We start from the raw sequence: 21,627 nt of genomic DNA on the forward strand, positions 1-21,627 counted from the left end.
TACCCGGCTGGATTGCTCTTTTGTTCATCTCCACCACAGTGTTGAGAGAGAAGCTTGAAACTCGGTCAGCGTCTGTTCTGAGTGGACTGGTCCAGCCTCCCGCATGAGGGACCCCCACTCCTGGTTGGTGATCCCAGACCCCTCCTCCTTTTCCTGCTCACTTTCTGTAATTCTCTGCATAAAAGGGGAATAGGCAACCCCCCCCCTCCCAGTTTCACTTCATCTGAGGATAGAATTCTAGAGTTGGAAGAGGCCCCCAGGGCCGTCAAGTCCAACCCCTGCCATGCAAAAACCTCCAAAGGCTGTCCTTTCTGTGGCCACTTGACATGTACAGTTGTCAACTCCTGGCAGGAAATTCCTGGAGATTTGGGGATGGTGCCTGGGAGGGCAGGGACTTCACGTGGAGTATAATAATAGCTGGAAGAGACCCCCAAAGGCCATCAAGTCCAACCCCCCGCAATGCAGGAACACACCATCAGAGCACTCCTGACAGATGGCCATCCAGCCTCTGCTTAAAAACCTCCGAAGAAGGAGACTCCACCACACTTGGAGGCAGTGCATCCCACTGTCGAACAGCCCTGACTGTCAGTAAGTTCTTCCTGATGTTTAGGTGGAATCTCTTTTCCTGCACCTTGAACCCATGACTCCACGTCCCAGTCTCTGGAGCCGCAGAAAACAAGCTTGCTCCCTCACCAACATGACATCTTTTTCAATATTTCAACATGGCTATCGTGTCCACCCTTCACCTTCTTTTCACCAAACTAAACATACCCAGCTCCCAAAGTCTCTCTTTGTAGAGCATGGATTCCAGACCTTTTACCATTTTGGATGTGAGCTCCGTCTCACAAAAGTTCCTTCTGGAATAAACACTGTTTGTCTTCAAGACATCACCGGATTTTTGAAATGCAAGGGAGAACCTACGTAGTGTCGACTGAAGAGCTGAATGATTTTGACTTCTGTTTCAAACAAGACTACATTTCCCAGCAGCCCTAGCAACACAGCTGGAGCAGCATAGTGAGGGGACATCAGGTCTCTGGTGCAGGACAAAGCAGACGAGGCTCAAGAGGCAAAGGCGGGGGGGGGGGGGTTGTGGACTTCTCATGCGAGAAGGATCATGCGAGGAAGTAGTTATGTTGGGGTGTTTTTCTGGGCTGTATGGCCGTGTTCCAGGAGCATTTTCACCTGCATCTGTGGCTGGCATTTTCAGATGCAGGCGAAAGGTCAGGAGAAAATGCTACTGGAACACACAAACACACACACACACCCATTATATTATTTAATTCCTTTTCAAGAGCCACTAGGTGGCACTGTTGGAGTAACAAATGAAGGCACTTACAAGCCCCTGACCATATAGGCAGACACAGAAATCCCAGTTTCAGGGAATACTTATTATATGTGTGGCATGGTCATGTCTTCTGGAAAGCAAAATTATATTTTTATCAACAGAACCTGGTTCCTTGGTAGGACTGGATTCCTGGGGCAAAGCACTCCAAAGACCACGGGGTCCATGTGAATTCACAGTGTGTGCTCTTGGTCTTTTAGAAGAACTGGCGCCTGGGAGGAGGGGCTGGGAGTCGGACATGCAAATGAAAATAACTATGACACTGAGGCAGCATTTTCAGAGTGAACTTGGTTTTGCCATAGAGTTTTGGTGGCATCCCAGAGCTTTGCACTGACACAATAATGTCATTTCTGGGTTCCTGCTAGAAGCAATGTTGTGGCATTGCCAAAACATTTACAGAGACACACACACAGATTTTCCTTTCCCACCAAGTGGTGATAGGCAACCAGATCTAAAGGGCAGGAGTTCTTTTGGTGTGTGTGTGTGTGTGTATGTATGTATGTATGTATGTATGTATGTATGTATGTATGTATTTATTTATTTATTTATTTATTTATTTATTTATTTATTTACAACAAACAAAAGCAACAATACAGAATAGTTAAAACATTAAAAGCAGCAGTAATTAATAATTATCAAGAAAATGAAATAAGAGTGGGTCCAACATCCTAATTTCAAAATTCCCTCCCCCGCCCCAGAGGGAGGCATGGGGGCCTCGGTAGACGACCAGTGACCCAGATGTCAGGGTCAAACGAGGACCAAACAAGGAGCCAAACAGGGGAGGGCACCACATCAGCAGCCGGTACCTCCAAAGGCCCGGCGGAACAGCTCCGTCTTACAGGCCCTGCAGAACTCACCAAGGTCCCGCAGGGCCTGGACAGCCGGAGGGAGAGCGTTCCACCAGGTCGGAGCCAGAGCCGTAAAGGCCCTGGCCCGCGTGGAGGCCAGCCGCATCATTGAGGGGCCAGGGACCACCAGTAAATTGGCCTCAGCCGAACGGAGAGGCCGTACAGGGACATATGGAGTGATGCGGTCTCGAAGATACGATGGTCCCAGGCCACGTAAGGCCTTAAAGGTCAACACCAACACCTTGAAAATGATCCGGAACTCTACCGGAAGCCAGTGCAGCTGGCGCAACACAGGCTGAATGTGTTCCCAGGTGGCGCTACCCATCAGTAAGTGCGCTGCTGCATGCTGAACTAGTTTCAATCTCCGGATCAGTCGCAAGGGAAGGCCAGCGTGGAGTGATTTACAATAGTCTAATCTGGAGATGACCATTGCATGGATCACCGTGGCGAGGTAGCGGTAACCTTATCCTGACCTCTGTTCCCTCTTTGCTGTAAACTGGCTGTTCACGTGTATCAGCTTTAGCTTGGGCCCCTTCCACACATGCAGAATAATGCTCTTTCAATCCACTTTCACAATTGTTTGTAAGTGGATTGTGCTATTCCGCACCATAAAATTCAGCCAAAAAGTGGATTGGAAGTGCATTATTCTGCATGTGCGGAAGGGGCCTTGATCTTGACATCTTCAGGTTACAAGCATGCAGGCCTGAACTCTGTGCTGTCACTGTAGCCTAAAATTTCACATATTATTTATTTATTTATTTATTCATTTAAATTTATATCCTGCCCACAGGGCAGGTCACAACAATCAACAACCACCATAGATCAGGACAGGGCTCTCTCCATTGGAGCCGTGAAGCTGGCAAGTTCCGACTCAGCATAATTTAATGTGGTGTATTTATAAATGTAGTGTAAACAGTAGTGTAAACCCTTCTGAGTATGAATATATGCTGCATATTGATCCTGGGAACAGTTCTTCTCTGGCATATGAGAACCACGAGGCGTGGGGGGGGGGGAAATGGTGCCCGGGGCAAAACCTGCGCCCCACTTACCTGGCTGGGCCACCACTGGGCGCCCCTCAGCCCTGCCTGATGGAGCAGCCGGGCGGGGCGGGGTGGGGGCGGGGGCCAAGGGAAGGGGTGTGGGGGTGATTCTCCGCCCCCGTGTGACCAGCTGGCGTGTGCCCGTGGACACGTGACCCCACATATACCCGTGAGAACTCTGCCTGTGCACACGCACCAACTGAGCTCAGACACCCCACCTTTGCATTTCTGCTGCCTTTTTAATTTGTTCTGGTTACGTGTAGAAGTTCGAGGGCCAAAGACTCACTGTTCAAGGTGCAAAATGAACACAAAATTACTTTTTTGGGGAAAAGAGCACATTTTTCAAAATAACAGGAACAAAACACGTTCAACATTCAACTATTGTTTCCAATCCAACCACCATGAGTCTGGATGTTTGAAGCACCAGGGAGCCATCGTGCCGCTAAGAAGAGCAGCTCACTAGAACCCAGCCCCTGAAGCACCTGGACCTGCCCAAGTGCATGAGTGTGTGACGTGCGACTGGACCCTCGTTCCGATACCATCTCTTGCTCCTGTAGAGATTTCTCTCTGGCAGTGGGTTGGTTCCCCTTTAAGAGCTACTTGCCTGTCACTGGAGCAGTGTGCCAAGACTGGCTCATCGGGCTTAGGGGCCAGAGGGAGGCTGTCCAGAGAACCGAACCAAGAGGCAGGGCTGGCTGCCCCTCCAGAGCCAGGCGGCATGTTGCGGGTTTTCATCCTCCACGGGCAGAATGTCCAAACTCCAGACACAGATATCAGCGACGCTTATTGCTCCGTGGTGTTTGAAGGTAAGGAAAAGCAAAGATGAGTTTGCAGCTGTGGGGCCCAGCAAGGCAAGGCAAGGGCCATGGGGGGCGGGTAAGGGGGGGGCAGTACTCTAAAACCACAGAGGGGCTTTGGGGGGGGGGACTCTTGGCTCCCCCTCCATTCCAGCCGCCGCTAAAAGCCAAAAGGAATCCTGAGCTCGGCCGCTTCTATTTGCAGAGTGCAAAATGCCAGGACAGCAATCGATACAAACCTCCCAAATCCCCGGCTGGTGCTTTTTATACAGTTCACTGCCCAACTCTGACGGGGGGGGGGGGGAGTCCAAAGTGTTTTCTGCACTTTGCTATGCGGAGAGAGCTGAAGTTATTGTCTGTAAGAGAAGTGGGGAATTTGCAGGGACAAGGAGTTTAAACATATCAGTTCAGACTAGTGGTGCCCACTCTGGGTTGGGGAATACCTAGAGATTTGGGGGGTGGAGCCTGGGGAGGGCGGAGTTTGAAGAGGGATGTCAGGGTATGATGTCATAGAGCCCGCCCTCCCAGGCATCCACCTTCTCTAGGGGAACTCGTCTCTGTAGTCTGGAGATCAGTTGTAAAAGGTTTCCGGGTTTCACTGGGAAGTTGTAGTTGTAGTTGTTGTTGTTGTTATTGATACAAAACAGTTATACACAGCAAACAAGATCAATATGCTGGATTTTGTATTACATCACACGTCGGACACTTCCCAAGCATCTAGGACTGTGTGATGTGTCGACGAATAATGCATGCAGAGCCGAGTAGGGTGGCCTTTTGCAGCTGACATATGGTGATTTTGTCAGCGCCAATTGTTTTTAAGTGCCGTCCAAGGTCTTTAGGCACTGCACCCAGTGTGCCGATCACCACTGGGACCACCTTTACTGGTTTGTGCCAGAGTCTTTGTAGTTCAATCCTTAAATCCTCGTATCGTGTAAGTTTTTCCAGTTGCCTCTCATCAATCCTTCTGTCACCAGGAATTGCAACATCAACTATCCACACTTTCTTTTTTCCCCACAATCGTGAGGTCAGGAGTATTGTGTTCCAAAACTTTGTTAGTCTGAATTCGGAGGTCCCAGAGTAGTTTTACATGTTCATTTTCAGTGACCTTTTCAGGTTTGTGATTCCACCAGTTCTTTGTCACAGGCAGATGGTAGTTGTGGCACAAGTTCCAGTGAATCATCTGAGCAACAGTATTATGCCTCTGCTTGTAGTCCGTCTGCGCGATTATTATTATTATTATTATTATTATTATTATTATTATTATTATTATTATTATTATTATTATTATTATTATTATTATACTTGTATACCGCCCTCCCCCGGAGGGCTCAGGGCGGTGAACAACAAAGTACACAATAGAGCACAAATAAAATCAGTAATATCAAAGTTAGTTAAATAAACAATTATGGCTCTATGCACATTAAAACCAACCCTATTAAAATGCAGCTTCCAATTACCAACATAATAGATGGCGACCTACTATCAGATCCCCTAAAAAGTCCCCTAAAAGAGGGGAGTAGGGGGCGGCAGGTTCCACCGATGTTATTTGGAGGGGGAGTTGGCAGCTCTGGTTCAGACTCCCTGTGGAATTTGTCTGAATGTGTAAAAAAATTAGTTTGTCCCAAAAGCGTTTTACAACAGTGGCAACTTTGCAGCAAACTGGTGGGGTCAGTGCGGGATCTGATGCCTGGCAGCCTCCCAAGGGTTGACAACTCTGGGTTGGAAAATTTCTGGAAATGTGGGTACAGAGCATGGGAAAGACAGCGTGGGACCCCAAGCTGGGTGATAATGCCATAGGGGGCCCTCTCCAGAGCAGCTGTTTTTCCCAGGGGAGAGGATCTCTGTTGCCTGGAGATGAGCGGCAATTCCAAGAGATGGCAAGGCCCTGCCTGGAGATTGGCAACCCTACTGCTGTACACTGAGGGGAACCCTACCGCCATACAGTTGAATCACAGAATCATAGAGTTGGAAGAGGCCAGTAGGGCCATCCAGTCCAACCCCCTGCCATGCAGGAACACACAATCAGAGCACTCCTGACAGATGGCCATCCAGCCTCTGTTGAAAACACACACACACACACACACACACACACACACACACACACACACACACACACACACACACACACACACACACACACACACACACACACACACACACATCCCCGAAGGCAGCTAAACAGCATTTTCCCTCAGGAAATTCTTCCTAATGTTTAGGTGGAATCTCTTTTCCTTCCATCACTCCTGGTCCCGGTCTCTGGAGCAGCAGAAGACAAGCTTGCTTCCTCTTCAACATGGCATCCCTTCCAATATGTAAACATGGCTATCACGTCACCCCTTAGCCTTCTCTTCACCAAACTAAACATACCTAGCTTCCTAAGTCTCTCTTCATAGAGCATGGAATCCAGACCTTTGACCATTTTGGTCACCCTTCTCTGGACCTGTTCCAGCTTGTCCGCAACTGGACAAGGTATTCCACAGGAGGTCTGGCATTGTAAATTGGGAATGATAAATTCTGTGGTATTTTGTGGAGCAAAATAGCCTCCTATTTTGGTCTACTTATGAGTCAGTGGTGAAGATAGGGTCTCTGACTCACATGTGTTTGCCAGCTCCCATTTCTCAGTGTCTGGGCTGTACCAATAATTAGTCAGTTGGTCAATTAATAACAAAGAACTTAGTGGTTTAAAGGTTACAGGTTTTCCTCTCTCTTGTTTCCTTTGGCCCTATGATGCTGTAAGCCACTTGACTTCTTGTTCTGTACATACAACAACAATCCACTTTAAACAGGAAACCGCTTCACATTGAAGTTTTCAACAAAGTGCCCGAATTCAAGCCAGGACGACAGCATTGCACGGAAGCAATTAATCAAATAAGGAGAACAAGATAAAAAGTTACTTGCAGAGTGTAAAGGGTGAAGAGAACAGCTTTCGAAGCAGGGTCTGTCTGTCTGTCTGTCTATGATCTCTTATTAAAATAAAACAGACGCTCGCTACACTCAATGTCAGATAAAAAGACACAGTGTTGCAATCGGCAGGAGGCACCCCCCTCCCTTTGACCAGGACAGGTCACTGCGCCCTAGATTCACTTTTTGCCGCTGCAAAGAGGGGGTTTCCACTGCTGTCCTGAGTCTTTGTCGTGGCCGTTGAGCTCCTCCCCAATAACCGGACTTGGGTTCAAGTGAAATCGGGGCAGGTCCTATGACTTGCCCCAACTGAAAAGAATAAGCTCTGTGATGTTCAGAATGGTCCATTTGGCAGCATGAGCTGTGGAAGGCACAGCGAAGAATCACGGCTGCAGCTGGCTGGTGGAACACAGAGGGAGCAGGTCCAGTCCCGGGTATATCTCCAGTCCTCAGGGGGTCAGGAAAGATCTTTCTTCCCCTGAGGCTTCACGAACGGTTAGAGTGGGCAATACTGAGCTGGAAGAACCAAGGGTTCTTGGGGTAGAAAATGCATGGGGTAGAAAATGTTGACAGAGAGAAATTTTTCTCTCTCACAATACTAGAACCAGGGGGCATTCATTGAAAATGCTGGGGGGAAGAATTAGGACTAATAAAAGGAAACACTTCTTCACACAACGTGTGGTTGGTGTTTGGAATATGCTGCCACAGGAGGTGGTGATGGCCACTAACCTGGATAGCTTTAGAAGGGGTTTGGACAGATGTATGGAGGAGAAGTCGATCTATGGCTACCAATCTTGATCCTCCTTGATCTCAGATTGCAAATGCCTTAGCAGACCAGGTGCTCGGTAGCAGCAGCCGCAGAAGGCCATTGCTTTCACATCCTGCAGGTGAGCTCCCAAAGGCACCTGGTGGGCCACTGCGTGTAGCAGAATGCTGGACTAGATGGACTCTGGTCTGATCCAGCAGACTAGTTCTTATGTTCTTATGTTCTTAAGGGCTGGACTCGGCCAAAGGCAGCTTCGTAGGCAGCCCCTACACTGGGGGACTGGCTGCAGCTCAGCAGGAAGGCATGATCAGCTCGGTTTCCTGGCACGTTCTGTGCCACCCACGTCCGATTGAAGGATGTCTGGGAACAGGTGCTGGGAAAGGCCCTTCTCTGCCTGGGGCCCAGAAGGCCTGCTGTCACTCACGGGAGGCAACAGTGAGCCGAGATGGACCAGCAACGGGACCCTGCCTGAAGGCGTTTCTTACGCTCAAAATGGCAGCTGGAAAATGTCACCTCTGACCCCAAACTCTATTTATAGCCCCTCCTTGCATCTTGGCTGCCAGATGAAGCACCTGTTTGGTGGCGGGTTGGAGGTGGAATGGCTTTTGCCATGCATGGCCCTGGGCCAGGTCCCGCCTGGCTTGTCGGGCTGCCAACCTCCAGGTGGGAGCTGGAGTTTCCCTGGAATTCCAACTGATCTCCAGGCTACAGAGCACAGTTCCAAAACCCAAAGATATATCCCGCTAATACACGAGCCTCAATACAAAGTGCACAGTGCATTTACTGTGCTAATGTGATTTCGAAACATCCACTTATCACTAAACCTAGCGGACTACCACTAGTCACTGTTGCTGAATTCTAACACATAACAAATACTTATTGCCAAACGTACAACTCTTACTCATAACATATAATTTAGACATAGAAGAAGAGGAAGAGGAGGAGGAGGAGGAGTTTGGATTTATATCCCCCCTTTCTCTCCTGCAGGAGACTCAAAGGGGCTTACAATCTCCTTGCCCTTCCCCCCTCACAACAAACACCCTGTGAGGTAGGTGGGGCTGAGAGAGCTCCGACAAGCTGTGACTAGCCCATGGTCACCCAGCTGGCATGTGTGGGAGTGTACAGACCAATCTGAATTCCCCAGATAAGCCTCCACAGCTCAGGCGGCAGAGCTGGGAATCAAACCCGGTTCCTCCAGATTAGATACACGAGCTCTTAACCTCTTACGCCATCACTGCTCCTGAATGAATGAAATATACAAGCATACAAAACACCATTAAGAATGAAGAGGTTGGGAGAGTTAGCCCTTAACTCATCAGTTTATGTAGTCCAATTATTTCCTCTTCTTGGTCCATGAAATCAAAACAACTCAATTGTCCACAACAAAATTCCAGTTAGGCCCAACTTCTCTCCGTCTGCGCATCCGAAACGGGTTCTGCGATATCATTTTCCAAACAACAATCTTCTTCAATAGAAGCTCCGCATAAGGTAGTCAATCATTTGATAAGGGCATCATAAGCTATTAAGCTGCCTGTACCTCTTGACTTGAATCCGAGTTACCTTGCACTAGTGGTTCTCAACCTGGGGGTCGGGACCTCTTTGGGGGTCGAACGACCCTTTCACAGGGGTCGCCTAAGACTCTCTGCATCAGTGTTCTCCATCTGTAAAATGGATAAATGTTCGGGTTGGGGGCAGTGGTGGGATCCAAAAATTTTAATAGCAGGTTCCGATGGTGGTGGGATTCAAACAGTGGCGCCGCCGCACACACGCCCTTCCAGTCCCTATTGGGCAGGGAGGTTGCTTTAGTAACCCCTTCTCGGCACTCAGAAAAAATTAGTAACCACTTCTAGAGAAGTGGTGAGAACTGGTTGGATCCCACCTCTGGTTGGGGGTCACCACAACATGAGGAACTGTATTAAAGGATCGCGGCATTAGGATGGTTGAGAACCACCGTGGGCTACAAGGAAATGCCAAAGAACTGCAGGTGAGAAGGGATCCAGTGTTTTCTTCCTGAGTTGGAAGCGGGTCCTTTTTCTTTGCTCTTGAAACCAGGTTTAAGAAACTGGCAGGGGTGGGGGGTGGGGGGGGGTTAGTAAATTTCAGAGCAATTAAACAATGGAATGAATTTCTCCAGCCAGGTTAGAGCTTTTCTTGAACGGACGAGGAGGTTTTGACCGAGCCTTTTCTTGAGCATCTTTTGAGAATTCTTGAGCCATAAAGGCTAAGGTCTTCATGTCACTATCAGAAAATGCTGGCATCCGCACAGCTTGGGGGGTTCTTCCCATATTTAACAGAAAGCACAAACCCAGCTGGCAGTCATCTGACACGACCTCCATTGAAACAATGTGAGCACAACCGCGTGTCATTTTCGTGGGGGTCTAATGCAGAGTGGCCGTGGGGCAGGGGGTGCTCCGTGGCTCTGCCGCACCAAATTGAAAAAGACAATAATGCTAGGGAAAGTTGAAGGCAGCAGGAAAAGAGGAAGACCCAACACAAGATGGGTTGACTCACGTAAGGAAGCCACGACCCTCAGCCTCCGCAAGACCTGAGCAAGGCTGTTAAGAAGAGGAGGTCTGGGAGGCCGTTTAGTCACAGGGTTGCCAAAACATTTTAGACTGAAAACATTCCCTTCTCACTGGACACAGTGGGCCACTGCCCACTTATGCAACGCCGCAGCAACCCCGCTTAGAAAAGCCTCCGCGGCTTTTGACAATGGAGACATTTGTTCCCCACTCATTTGCCATTCAGGAAATAACGCGGGGGAGCAAGAGCAGGAGTTCCGTGGCAATCGAGCGTTCTGATTGGCTGGCACGCACCTATCCGCAGCGAATTGATTGGGCAGGAAAACGAAAGTGAAAGTCAGTCTCGGCTTCCACCGCCCACAACCTTTGTAGCGCCAGCGCACTTCTTCGTCAGTAGAATGGGTAGCTGCCAAGCCGCAGTCGTGGGAGCTCGAGCAAAGGGAGCAATGTTGGCATCGCGCTAAAGCAGTTGTGCACATCGCCTCACTCTCTCAGCTGAAGCGTGCATTTCGTAAAGAGGATGTCACTGCGGTCTACATCATCACGTAGCTTCATGTCACGCACTTTCTGACGGGGACACCCTCCCTAAACAAAATGGAGGATCCTTTTTCCTGATTGGCCAGAAAGCTGTGCATCACAGCGTCACAGTGAATCAACCATGCGTAAACAGCCGAGGTTCCCCACCACCCCGCGGCAGCCACGGGGTTTTGGAAAATGTTGCTCTTTGAAGAGGACTTAATTTGACGCGCGCCAAGGAGGTGGGAGAGCGGCAAATTCTGGGCAGCTGCGCAGTGGCCGCTGGTGATGTGGGGAACGTCCAGGATCCCTGTGTCTTATCAAGAGGTGACCCCGCGGCTTATGGTGAGTGGGGAGCGGGCCAGTGTGTAACAGACTTCCCTCTGTGCTACCCCTCTGAAGATGCTGGTCACAGATGCAGGTGAAACATTAGGAACAAGATCTACCAGACCACGGCCACACAGCCTGGAAAACCCACCACAACCAGTTGAATCTGGCTGTGAAAGCCTTCCACGACCACTCTATTCTTCACTGGTCAGAATAGAATACTGAAATACTGTGTCCAGTTCTGGCCACCACATTTCCCCATCTAGAAGTTCTAGACAGTATAGTCACTATGAAGGTATCGATCCATTTTCTATGAAAATTGCAGATACTGGAGCACTTGGCTGAAACTGACTATGATGATGGTGTTTATGGGTGTGACAAAAAGCGCTTCATAATGAAATGCAGAAAGAACCTCTGGAACTCTCCCCCACCAGATACTGCAAACCAGACTCTCCTTAAGCGATCTGAAAACACACTCAAGTTTTATGGGGAATACATGTATAAAAGGGTGGTTAAGCATGGAACCTACATTCTTGTCCCTTGTCCTGGGGCCAAAACAGCAGAGCAGGGCTGTGTGTGTGTGTGGGTGGGGGGGGGGGGTCCCTGTGGTGATTGCCCGGCTTCTCCTGGAGACAGGTTTCAGTACCAGATCGGAGTTCAGGTTGACAAACTGTGGCGGGCACTGGGATCTGTACCGCCCCATTGAGCATCTGCTCTCCAACTCAGGGGCGTAACGAGGCAAACTGTAGCCCTGGGCAAAACCTGAGTTGGATGCCCCCCCCCCCTCCCATGGGCAGCCACTCCACCACGACCAAAATTCTTTTTGCACCAGGACATTGGTGTGTGCAGGGGGTGCATTTTTAGACATATCAACACCAGAATTTCAGCATATCATCAGGGGACTGTCCTTATGCTACTCCCCAGGTTTGGTGAGGTTTGGCTCAAGGAGTCCAAAGTTATGGACTCCCAAAGGGTGTGTTTCCAATGGGAGCTAATAGGAGATGGGGGCTACAGTTTTGAGGGTCCATAACTTTGGCCCCCCTGAACCAAACTGCACCAAACCTGGGAGGTATCATCAGGGCAGTCTCCTGATGAGACCCTGAAAGTTTTGAGACTGTGCCTTCAGAAATGTCCCCCCCCCCCCCGACAGCAATACAGAAAACTCAGTGCAGAATAAAGATTCTTGGGCAAATTTCTGGGATGTTCCTGCAGGGGGTGCATTTTTGGATGTATCGGCACCAAAATTTCAGGATGCCATCTGGAAACTGTCCTGATGGGACCCCCCAAGTTTGGTGCAGTTTGGTTTAGGGGGTCCAAAGGTATGGACCCTCAAAGGGGGTGCCCCATCCCCCATTCTTTGCTAAGGAGATGGGGGCTACCCTTTCGAGGGTCCATAACTTTGGACCCCCTGAACCAAACCTCACCAAACTTGGGGGGTAGCATAAAAACAGTCTCCTGGTGATACGCTGAAATTTTGGTGCCGCTAACCTAAAAACCGCGCCCCCTGCAGGCCAAAAATGGAAAACCACTAAAATACCCACAAACGAACCCTGCATTTTGATGCCCCCTACAAGGTGGTGCCCTGGGCAGATGCCCACCTTGCCCAATGGGCATTACGCCCCTGCTCCAACTTGACAGGTCTTGTTAAAAGCCTGTTCTTCAAGATAACGATTCCGATTAGATGTGAGAAATAATACGGCGTTTCCACCGGTTTCCCTCCCCCTGGGCGAAGGCTGGCCAGAGCGGGTCCCAGCAGGGAGGCACACTGCATTTCCTCTCCCCACTTGTTCGTGGCAACTGCAGAAGGCGGATCCCATTGGAGCGTCACAACAGCCCCGCAAGGAAGGACGGCTGGGTAGAGCCCAGGGGTAGCCCGCCGCTCTCCGCCGCGAGTCCAGGGCGCCCTCTGGCGGCGCCGCGCGGTTCTGCGGGCTCGGCGGGCCGGGGCTGCCGCGGCGTCCGGAGGCGGCGCTGGGCGGGGTCGGCTCGGGAGGGGGGTCTCGCCTGGCCGCGGCTGCTGCTGCCCGGAGCGCGGAGGCGGCGGGAGGGAGCCATGCTGCGATGCCTGCTCCAGCGCGCCTGCAGCCTGCCCGGCGGCGAGAGGGGCGACAAGGCCAGCGACCCCCTGGCCAGCCTCACCTTCCGAGGTAAGCTGGGGCGGGGGGCTGACCTCTGGCCCAGGGAGGAGGGGTCCCGGGGAGAGGGAGGGGGCTCGGGGCCCCCTGTAGGGCTGCCACCCCCCGGTGCCACCTGGAGACCTCCCGGGATTTCAGTTCCTCTCCAGACCGCAGGGATCCGTTTCCCGAGAGGCGGTGGCAGCCCTGGCAGGGAGGGAGGCATTGGGGGTAGCCCTTCTGGCTGCCCCCATCCCCGGCCCACCCTGGCTAGCCCCTGGCCAGCCTCACCTGGTCACGTCTCCGAAGCTAAGCAGCGCTGACCCTGGTTAGTCTTTGGATGGGAGACCTGCAAGAAATAACGGGACCGGGAGGCGGAGGCAGGCCGGGGGGGTACCACCTCTGAGCCCCTCTTGCCTTGACGCCCCGGGCGGCGGCGGCGGGTGGGGGGTGGGGTCGCTGAGACTTGAGGGGGGGGGGGAATCCCTGCTCCCCTACGGCTCTACACCAAAAGTCCAAGACTTTCTCAACCCAGCTTGGTCAACAGAAGCAGCAGGGCGCTGGCATCTTCTTGGACTCCCACCTTGCTGCCCTCAGGAGAAGATGCTACCGGAGCAGCCCGGAAACCCCACAACACCCCAACCACTGTGTTCATTCCGCTTTCTCTTAAGGCACAAAACTCCGTCTTTGAACATGCACGCATTTATTCACTGCCCACTTTTCTCCCCGGTTTAGAACTCGGTTCTTCCTGGTTCTGCTTGCTCACAACAACCTTATGAGATAGGCCGGGTGGAAGACTGTGATGAGCCCCAATTCACCCATGGTAGAAGTGAGAATTTGAACCTGGGTTGCCCAAGGTCCTAGTTCCCTGCTCTTTCTGGTACACAGCACTCTCTGTCTGAGCAGACGATACTCAGCCTGGGGCTGCCCAGCCAGCCAGCCAACCTCGCGCCCCCCCCATGAAGACACTCACTGTCCCTGTGCCTCCTTCGGCATCATTTCGCCCTCCCCCTTCTTTGCAACTTCTCCCTGCCCCCACATAACCCCCCAGCATCTCTCCAGGGAATTACAGTCCGAGAGAAAATGAATTCGCAGCCAGAATCTAAAAGCCCTCAGCCAAGCGGCTGATTCCAAGGAGTTTTGACCGAACTCCAGACAAAGGGCTGCATAGGGCACGCAATTTGGGGATTAGCTCCCATTGGAAACAATGGGGGATGGGGGCACCCCCTTTGGGAGTCCATAACTTTGGACTCCTTGAACCAAACCTCACCAAACCTGGGGGGTAGCATAAGGACAGTCTCCTGATGATACGCTGAAATTCTAGTGCTGATATGTCTAAAAATGCACCCCCTGCCTGCACCAATGTCCTGGTGCAAAAAAAAAATTGGTCGTGGTGGAGTGGCCGCCCATAAGAGGGGGCATCCAACTCAGGTTTTGCCCAGGGCTACAGTTTGCCTCGTTACGCCCCTGTCTCCCACTCTGCCATCTTGTGTCTGGCATGCTCCTGGCTCTAAATAGCGGCCGGGTCCCTGGATATGGAGGGTCCCTGGATATGGAGGGTCCCTGGAGACTGCCCCAATGCCAGGGCACGAAACCCACCAAGATTGGAAATGGGGTGAGGAGCTCTGGGCCCGCAGGGGACTTCCTGTTGTGTGTTCCCAGCCAGCCCCCCCGCCCCCGGGCCTCTGGAGACGAGTGCCTGCCCTTCCTGGAAATAAAAACAGCCAACATTTTGTAACATCCAAGTATAGATCTGTGCTGGAATATTGTGCGCCTTTTTGGTCACTGTCTCAAAAGGGACACTGCAGAGCTGGAGAAAGGGCAGGAGGGGGCAACCGAGGGGGCTGGAGGCCTGGAGTGACTTACTTAGGAAAGAGTTTGGGATTTCCAGTTTCCACCACCTTAGGGTTGCCAACTCCAGGTTGAGAAAGTTCTAGAGGTTTGGGAGTAGAATCGGGAAGACAGGGTTTGGGGGAGAGAAGGATCTTACTGGGGGATGATACTATATAGCCGTGGTGGTGAACCTATGACGCTCCAGATGTTCATGGGCTACAATTCCCATCAGCCCCAATTGGCCATGCTGGCAGGGACTGATGGGAATTGTAGTCCATGAACAACTGGAGTGCCATAGGTTCACCACCATGGCTATATAGCACCTCCCCCCCCAGCAGCCATTTTTCCACGAGATCTGATCAGTTGTAACTCTGGGACATCTCAAGACACACCCTGGAGGTTGGCCGCCCCACATCAACCCCAAGTCTCCAGGAATTTCCAAGCCTGGAGTTGGCAGCCCAGCACCCAGCCTTCCATAGGGGTTCTTGCCTGGGCATAATTGTCCTAAAGGGCACATGGGCACCAGGGGGTGAGCCCAGCCCTTCAGCCACGAGGAAAAGATGCATTCGGGACGGCTGTTGTGCAGCAGTGGCGTAGGAGGTTAAGAGCTCGTGTATCTAATCTGGAGGAACCGGGTTTGATTCCCAGCTCTGCCGCCTGAGCTGTGGAGGCTTATCTGGGGAATTCAGATTAGCCTGTACACTCCCACACACGCCAGCTGGGTGACCTTGGGCTAGTCACAGCTTCTCGGAGCTCTCTCAGCCCTTCCTACCTCACAGGGTGTTTGTTGTGAGGGGGGAAGGGCCAGGAGATTGTCAGCCCCTTTGAGTCTCCTGCAGGAGAGAAAGGGGGGGATATAAATCCAAACTCTTCTTTTTCTTCTTGCTTGGCTGATTCACTGGTTTTGGCTTCTGTGGTATTTTGCAAGTCAAGAGCTGTTTTATAGATGCTGTCTAGAAATTTGACAGGAGAGAAAGGGGGAAATACAAATGCAAAGTTGTCGTCTTCTTTTACACTTGGAGAAAATTGCTTCTTTTGGTTCTGGGGTGCATTCCATTTTATCCAGCTGAGGTCCCAGACGACACCCCCAAATGTCTAGGAATTTACCCACCTGGAGCTGGTGAGTCTACCCCATTTGCTCTGTCTGGTAGACCAGAATGGGATGGGATCTCCCTTCCCTTGCTGCAAGAATTGGACTCCAGATTGCTAAAAATAAACTCTGAGGCCAACCAAAAAGCACTGAAATGTTTGTTCAAGTGGGTGCTTTCGTTGTGTCACTCCCAGCACTTCCTGACTGTGCTGTGATCTTTTCCAGGGGTGAAGAAGAGAACCAAAGTGATTAAGAACAACGTCAACCCCGTGTGGAACGAGGTGAGCCGGTTGACCTTCTCTTGCTGTGCGTCTGTCTGTGGGACTTTCCTGAGCCTCGTTTTAGCCAAAACTCACAATGGTTGGCCCTAGAACCTGTTCAAAGACCTGCAAAGTGTGAGCCCAAAGGGGTCTCTGACCTTGTGCAGAGTGTGTTTCTCTCACGTGTGATAGCCACTTGCTGCTTTCTCAGGCTTGGCTTCCAGGCAGACCTAAACCTGGGCAGAGGTTTCCGCAGAGAGATAATCCTGTGCCATGATGAGAGATGGGGCAGGTGGCCCAGAGATGGGTGCAGACAGTGGAACTGGGGGTGATGAATAGGGTTACCAATCTCCACGTAAGGCCTGGAGATCTCCCAGACTTTCAATTGAGTTCCCATCAACTGAGATCAATTCTCCTCGAGAAAATGGTTTTGGAGGGTGGACTGTGCAGAGAAGGGCAACAAGGATGTTTGAGGGACTGGAGCACCTTCCCTACGAGGAGAGGCTGCAGTGTTTGGGACTCTTTAGTTTGGAGAGGAGACGTCTGAGGGGGGATATGATTGAAGTCTATAAAATTATGCATGGGGTAGAAAATGTTGACAGGGAGAAATTTTTCTCTCTTTCTCACAATACTAGAACCAGGGGGCATTCATTGAAAATGCTGGGGGGAAGAATTAGGACTAATAAAAGGAAACACTTCTTCACGCAACGTGTGATTGGTGTTTGGAATATGCTGCCACAGGAGGTGGTGATGGCCACTAACCCAAGATGCAGCTTTAAAAGGGGCTTGGACAGATTTATGGAGGGAGAAGTTTCGATTTATGGCTACCAATCTTGATCCTCCTTGATCTGAGATTGCAAATGCCTTAGCAGACCAGGTGCTCAGGAGCAGCAGCCGCAGAAGGCCATTGCTTTCACATCCTGCATGTGAGCTCCCCAAGGCACCTGGTGGGCCACTGCGAGTAGCAGAGAGCTGGACTAGATGGACTCTGGTCTGATCCAGCTGGCTTGTTCTTATGTTCTTATGTTCTTATATTATCTACCAGCGAGGCCCCACCCCTTCCAAAACCCTGCCTTCTTCAGGTTCTGTTTCCAGAAATTTCTCAACCTGGAGTTGGCAACCTACTAGCCAATGGGCCAGGAGAATGCACTAGGAAGAGATAAGCTGCTCGGTCCTGGCCTTTAAGAATGAGCAAAGGAGGAGAGTTTTGCCATTTGGGCCACAGGGGTGCCTCTGATGACGCCGCTCTCAAAGGGGCAGAGAGGTGTGCCTTGAAGCTGTAGTCCAGGGCTCATCCATGACTCCTGAAGGCTGTCCTTTCTGTGGCCACTTGACATGTACAGTTGTCAACTCCTGGCAGGAAATTCCTGGAGATTTGGGGATGGCGCCTGGGAGGGCAGGGACTTCACGTGGAGTATAATAATAGAATCGTAGAGCTGGAAGAGACCCCCAAAGGCCATCCAGTCCAACCCCCCGCAATGCAGGAACACACCATCAAAGCACTCCTGACAGATGGCCATCCATCCTCTCTTTAAAAACCTCCAAAGAAGGAGAGTCCACCACACTCCGAAGCTGTGCATTCCACTGTTGAACAGCCCTGACTGTCAGGAAGTTTTTCCTGATGTTTAGGTGGAATCTCTTCTCCTGCACCTGGAACCCATGACTCTTGGTCCTAGTCTCTGGAGCAGCAGAAAACAAGTTCGCTCTCTCACCAACATGTCATCCCTTCAAATATCTAAACATGGCTGTCATATCATCCCTTAACCTTCTCTTAACCAAACTAAACCTCCCCAGCTCCCTCAGTCTCTCCTCGTAGGGCATGGATTCCAGACCTTTTGCCATTTTGGTTGCCCTCCTCTGGACCCGTTCCAGCTTGGCAATATCCTTCTTGAATTGTGGTGCCCAGAACTAGACACAATATTCCAGATGATGCCACAGAGTCTTCCCTCCAAAGCAGCCATTTCCTCCAGGGGAATTGATCTCCGTCATCTGAAGATTAATTTTAATTTTGGGAGATCTCTAGGCCACACCTGCAGGTTGGCAACGCTTTTAACATGGCCAGCAGTGAATGCACAGTTAGACGTTTGCAGAGGGCGTGGCTGGGAAAGGGTGGTCCCAAACTACAGCCTGTGTGTGGCGTGCATGGAGGTCGGTGGCAGAGACACCCCCACCCCTTGTGAAGAGAGCTTCCAGCTTCGTGCAGAAAGGGACTGGTGGGGTGGCAAGGAACAAAGAGAAAGGCATGGACATTTGAGAAGACGCGGTTCAGTCGCAGAAGGCCCTGGGCTCAGATCTGGCTGACGTTTCCCAGGTGGGAAACCTCTGGACATTTGGAGAGGGAGCCTGGGGAGGTGAGAGGGGTTGGGGAGAGAGGAGCTCATTGAGGGATAATGCCATATAGACCACCCTGCAAAGCTGTTGTTTGCTCCAGAAGAGATCTCTGTCACCTGGAGAGCAGTTGGAATTCCCACAGAACTCCAGGGCCCACCTGGAGGTTGGCAATTCTGCATGATGTAAAATATGTGGGAGATGAGATTCCGGGCATGGCCTGAGCCTCTCTCTCACTGGGGAGAACGCTGCAGTCACCTTTAAGTCCCTTTCTTTCCTCTCCGCAGGGCTTTGAATGGGACCTGAAAGGCATCCCCTTAGACCAGACTGCTGAGCTGTACGTGGTGGTCAAAGACCATGAGACCATGGGAAGAAACAGGTAGGAGGTCTCCCCACAGGTCTCCCCTCGGCCTGCGACTGGCCCTTGCGATGCACCCGACTGCTCTTAGCTCTAGTTGGGCTGGCAGGAGAAGCGCCTAGTTCCCTGTTCCCAGTTCCCTGTTTACTTGACCAGGTTCCCGGTTCCCTGTTTACTTGACCAGGTTTCTGGTTCTCTGTTTGACTGACCAAGTTCTTAGTTCCCTGTTCGCTTGACCAGGTTCCCAGTTCCCTGTTTACTTGACCAGGTTCTTAGTTCCCTGTTCGCTTGACCAGGTTCTTAGTTCCCTGTTGTTTGGCCAGGAACGTACACATGTAGCTCTCTTATGTGAAATCACATCACAAGTCCTTCAGGGTCACTGTTGTTTACTCAGATGGGCAGCTGTGGCTCTCCAGGTCTAAGGCAGAAAAGGGGGCTTTACATAGGAACGTAAGAACTAGCTTCTGGATCTGACCAGAGTCCATCTAGTCCAGCTCTGTGCTACTCGCAGTGTAACGGCACGAAAGGCCTTTGAGAGCTCACGTGCAGGGAGGTGGTGCAAGGGCCTTCTGCTGCTGCTGCTGCTCCTGAGCACCTGGTCTGCTGTGGCATTTGCAATCTGAGATCAAGGAGGGTCAAGATTGGTAGCCAGAGATCGACTTCTCCTCCATCAATCTGTCCAAGCTCCTTTTAAAGCTATCCAGGTGAGTGGCCATCACCATCTCCTGTGGCAGCATATTCCAAACACCAATCACACGTTGTGTGAAGAAGTGTTTCCTTTTATTAGTCCTAATTCTTCCCCCCAGCATTTTCAATGAATGCCCCCTGGTTCTAGTATTGTGAGAAAGAGAGACAAATTTCTCTCTGTCAACATATTCTACCCCATGCATAATTTTATAGATTTCAATCATATCCCCCCTCAGCTGTCTCCTCTCTAAACTAAAGAGCCCCAAACGCTGCAGCTCTCCTCATAAGGAAGGTGCTCCAGTCCCTCAATCATCCTCGTTGCCCTTCTCTGCCCTTTTTCTATCTCTTCGATACATCAGCTTCTGTGAGATCCTCTAACTAAAGATACTTGGAGTTGAACCCGGGACCTTCTGCGTGGAAAGCAGAGGCTCTCCCACTGAGTTGCAGCCCCTTCCTTCCCTACATTTTCCCTGCCTGGATTCTGCAGCACCAAATGCCACCTTTGAAAGCGCCCGGCCCAGGCAAACAGCCCTCCTCCTACTGCCGGCCTGTGTGTGCGTGCTTCAGACATTCCTCATGAGAGAAGCAGGGAAATGCCTGCCTTTTATGGAGCTCTGCGAGTTTGCAGAGTTGGCGGCGGAGGGGGCGGCTGAAAGGGACCTTTATTTTGTTGGGAGATGCAGACACAATTCCAGGAAAGGGAGAGAAAGCGGCAGCTACCACCTTCAGCAAAGGATCGGAACCCTTCGGTTCCTCGAGGCTTGGCCAAGGATGCTGGCGGAGGGTTCTTGGCTGAGACGCTTTCCTGGCATTTCATATCTGAGCGATGCCACCCTGGCTGTTGTCTCCCTCTTCTTCCGTTGTTGCCTTCTCCAATTGTGTGATCCGATTTCTATATTGGCTGCCCAGTGCTATTCAGATATACTGTTTGTTTGGTTGCCTGAACTGTGTTTCCAATGAACAAATTATTGTCTTCACAGAATTCTACGGCTCACTGTCCTGCTTCATTTTGTGCTCCTAACCCAAACCTGCAAGTCACACGGCCCTGCAGAAAATAGCATTTGAGTGTTGTAGACATGAAATCTGCATTCTCAGGCACCGAGAATTTAGGGGCAGATACAGGCCACTCTGTGATACCAGGAACCGGGTACACATTTCCAGTTCTCCTGTTCTGCACAGTACAGACAGTGAGAGTACTTCAGTTTGGCTGAGTGGGACCATTATGGTCTACGCTCAATAACTTTCTGAGGTGAGCATGCTATAATCTAGAGCAGGGGTCTGCAAGCTGCGGCTCTCCAGATGTTCATGGACCACAATTCCCATCAGCCCCTGCCAGCATGGCCAATCCCTCCATAAACACTGACCTGGCTACAACCCCATTGGTTGTCTTGGACATTGAGATAATAGAATCATAAGAGTTGGAAGAAACCGCAACTACCCTCATGTCCAACCCCCTGCCATGCACAAATTGGCCATGCTGGCAGGGGATGATGGGAATTGTAGTCCATGAACATCTGGAGAGCCGCAGCTTGCAGACCTCTGATCTAGAGAGGTATCTGTCTGTTGCCTAGAGAGGCCATTTCCCTCCCATTGGCTAAGCTTCTGGGAAGTTACGGAATGTTCACAAGCATTTTAGTTGCTCAAGGGAAAAACACCCTGCCGAGGGATAGTTAGCAGTCAAGGATGGAACTGAAAAGCCAGTTTGGAAGGGGGAATTCTCAGCAGGATATAGCACACACAAAGCTTTACATCAAAGAGTTAGAGCATTTTGAATCCATATACCATGTGTGGGTGTATAGATTTAAATTGCTCTAAGAACATAAGAACTAGCCTGCTGGATCAGACCAGAGTCCATCTAGTCCAGGGGTAGGGAACCTTTAACACTCAAAGAGCCATTT

At 51.0% G+C, this 21,627-nt stretch overlaps 1 protein-coding gene across 1 annotated transcript in view; it reads left to right on the plus strand.

Annotated features, from left to right (window-relative positions):
* The first annotated feature begins 13,053 nt into the window (after window positions 1-13,053).
* Window positions 13,054-21,627, plus strand: part of DYSF (dysferlin) — a 132,878-nt gene continuing 124,304 nt past the window's right edge. The window contains 3 exon segments of the mRNA XM_048508779.1: window positions 13,054-13,206; window positions 16,322-16,377; window positions 18,972-19,063. Coding sequence (XP_048364736.1) covers window positions 13,113-13,206; window positions 16,322-16,377; window positions 18,972-19,063 — 242 coding nt within the window. The 5' untranslated portion in view covers window positions 13,054-13,112.

Source organism: Sphaerodactylus townsendi, linkage group LG10, assembly GCF_021028975.2.
Source record: "Sphaerodactylus townsendi isolate TG3544 linkage group LG10, MPM_Stown_v2.3, whole genome shotgun sequence".
Classification (NCBI taxonomy): domain Eukaryota; kingdom Metazoa; phylum Chordata; class Lepidosauria; order Squamata; family Sphaerodactylidae; genus Sphaerodactylus; species Sphaerodactylus townsendi.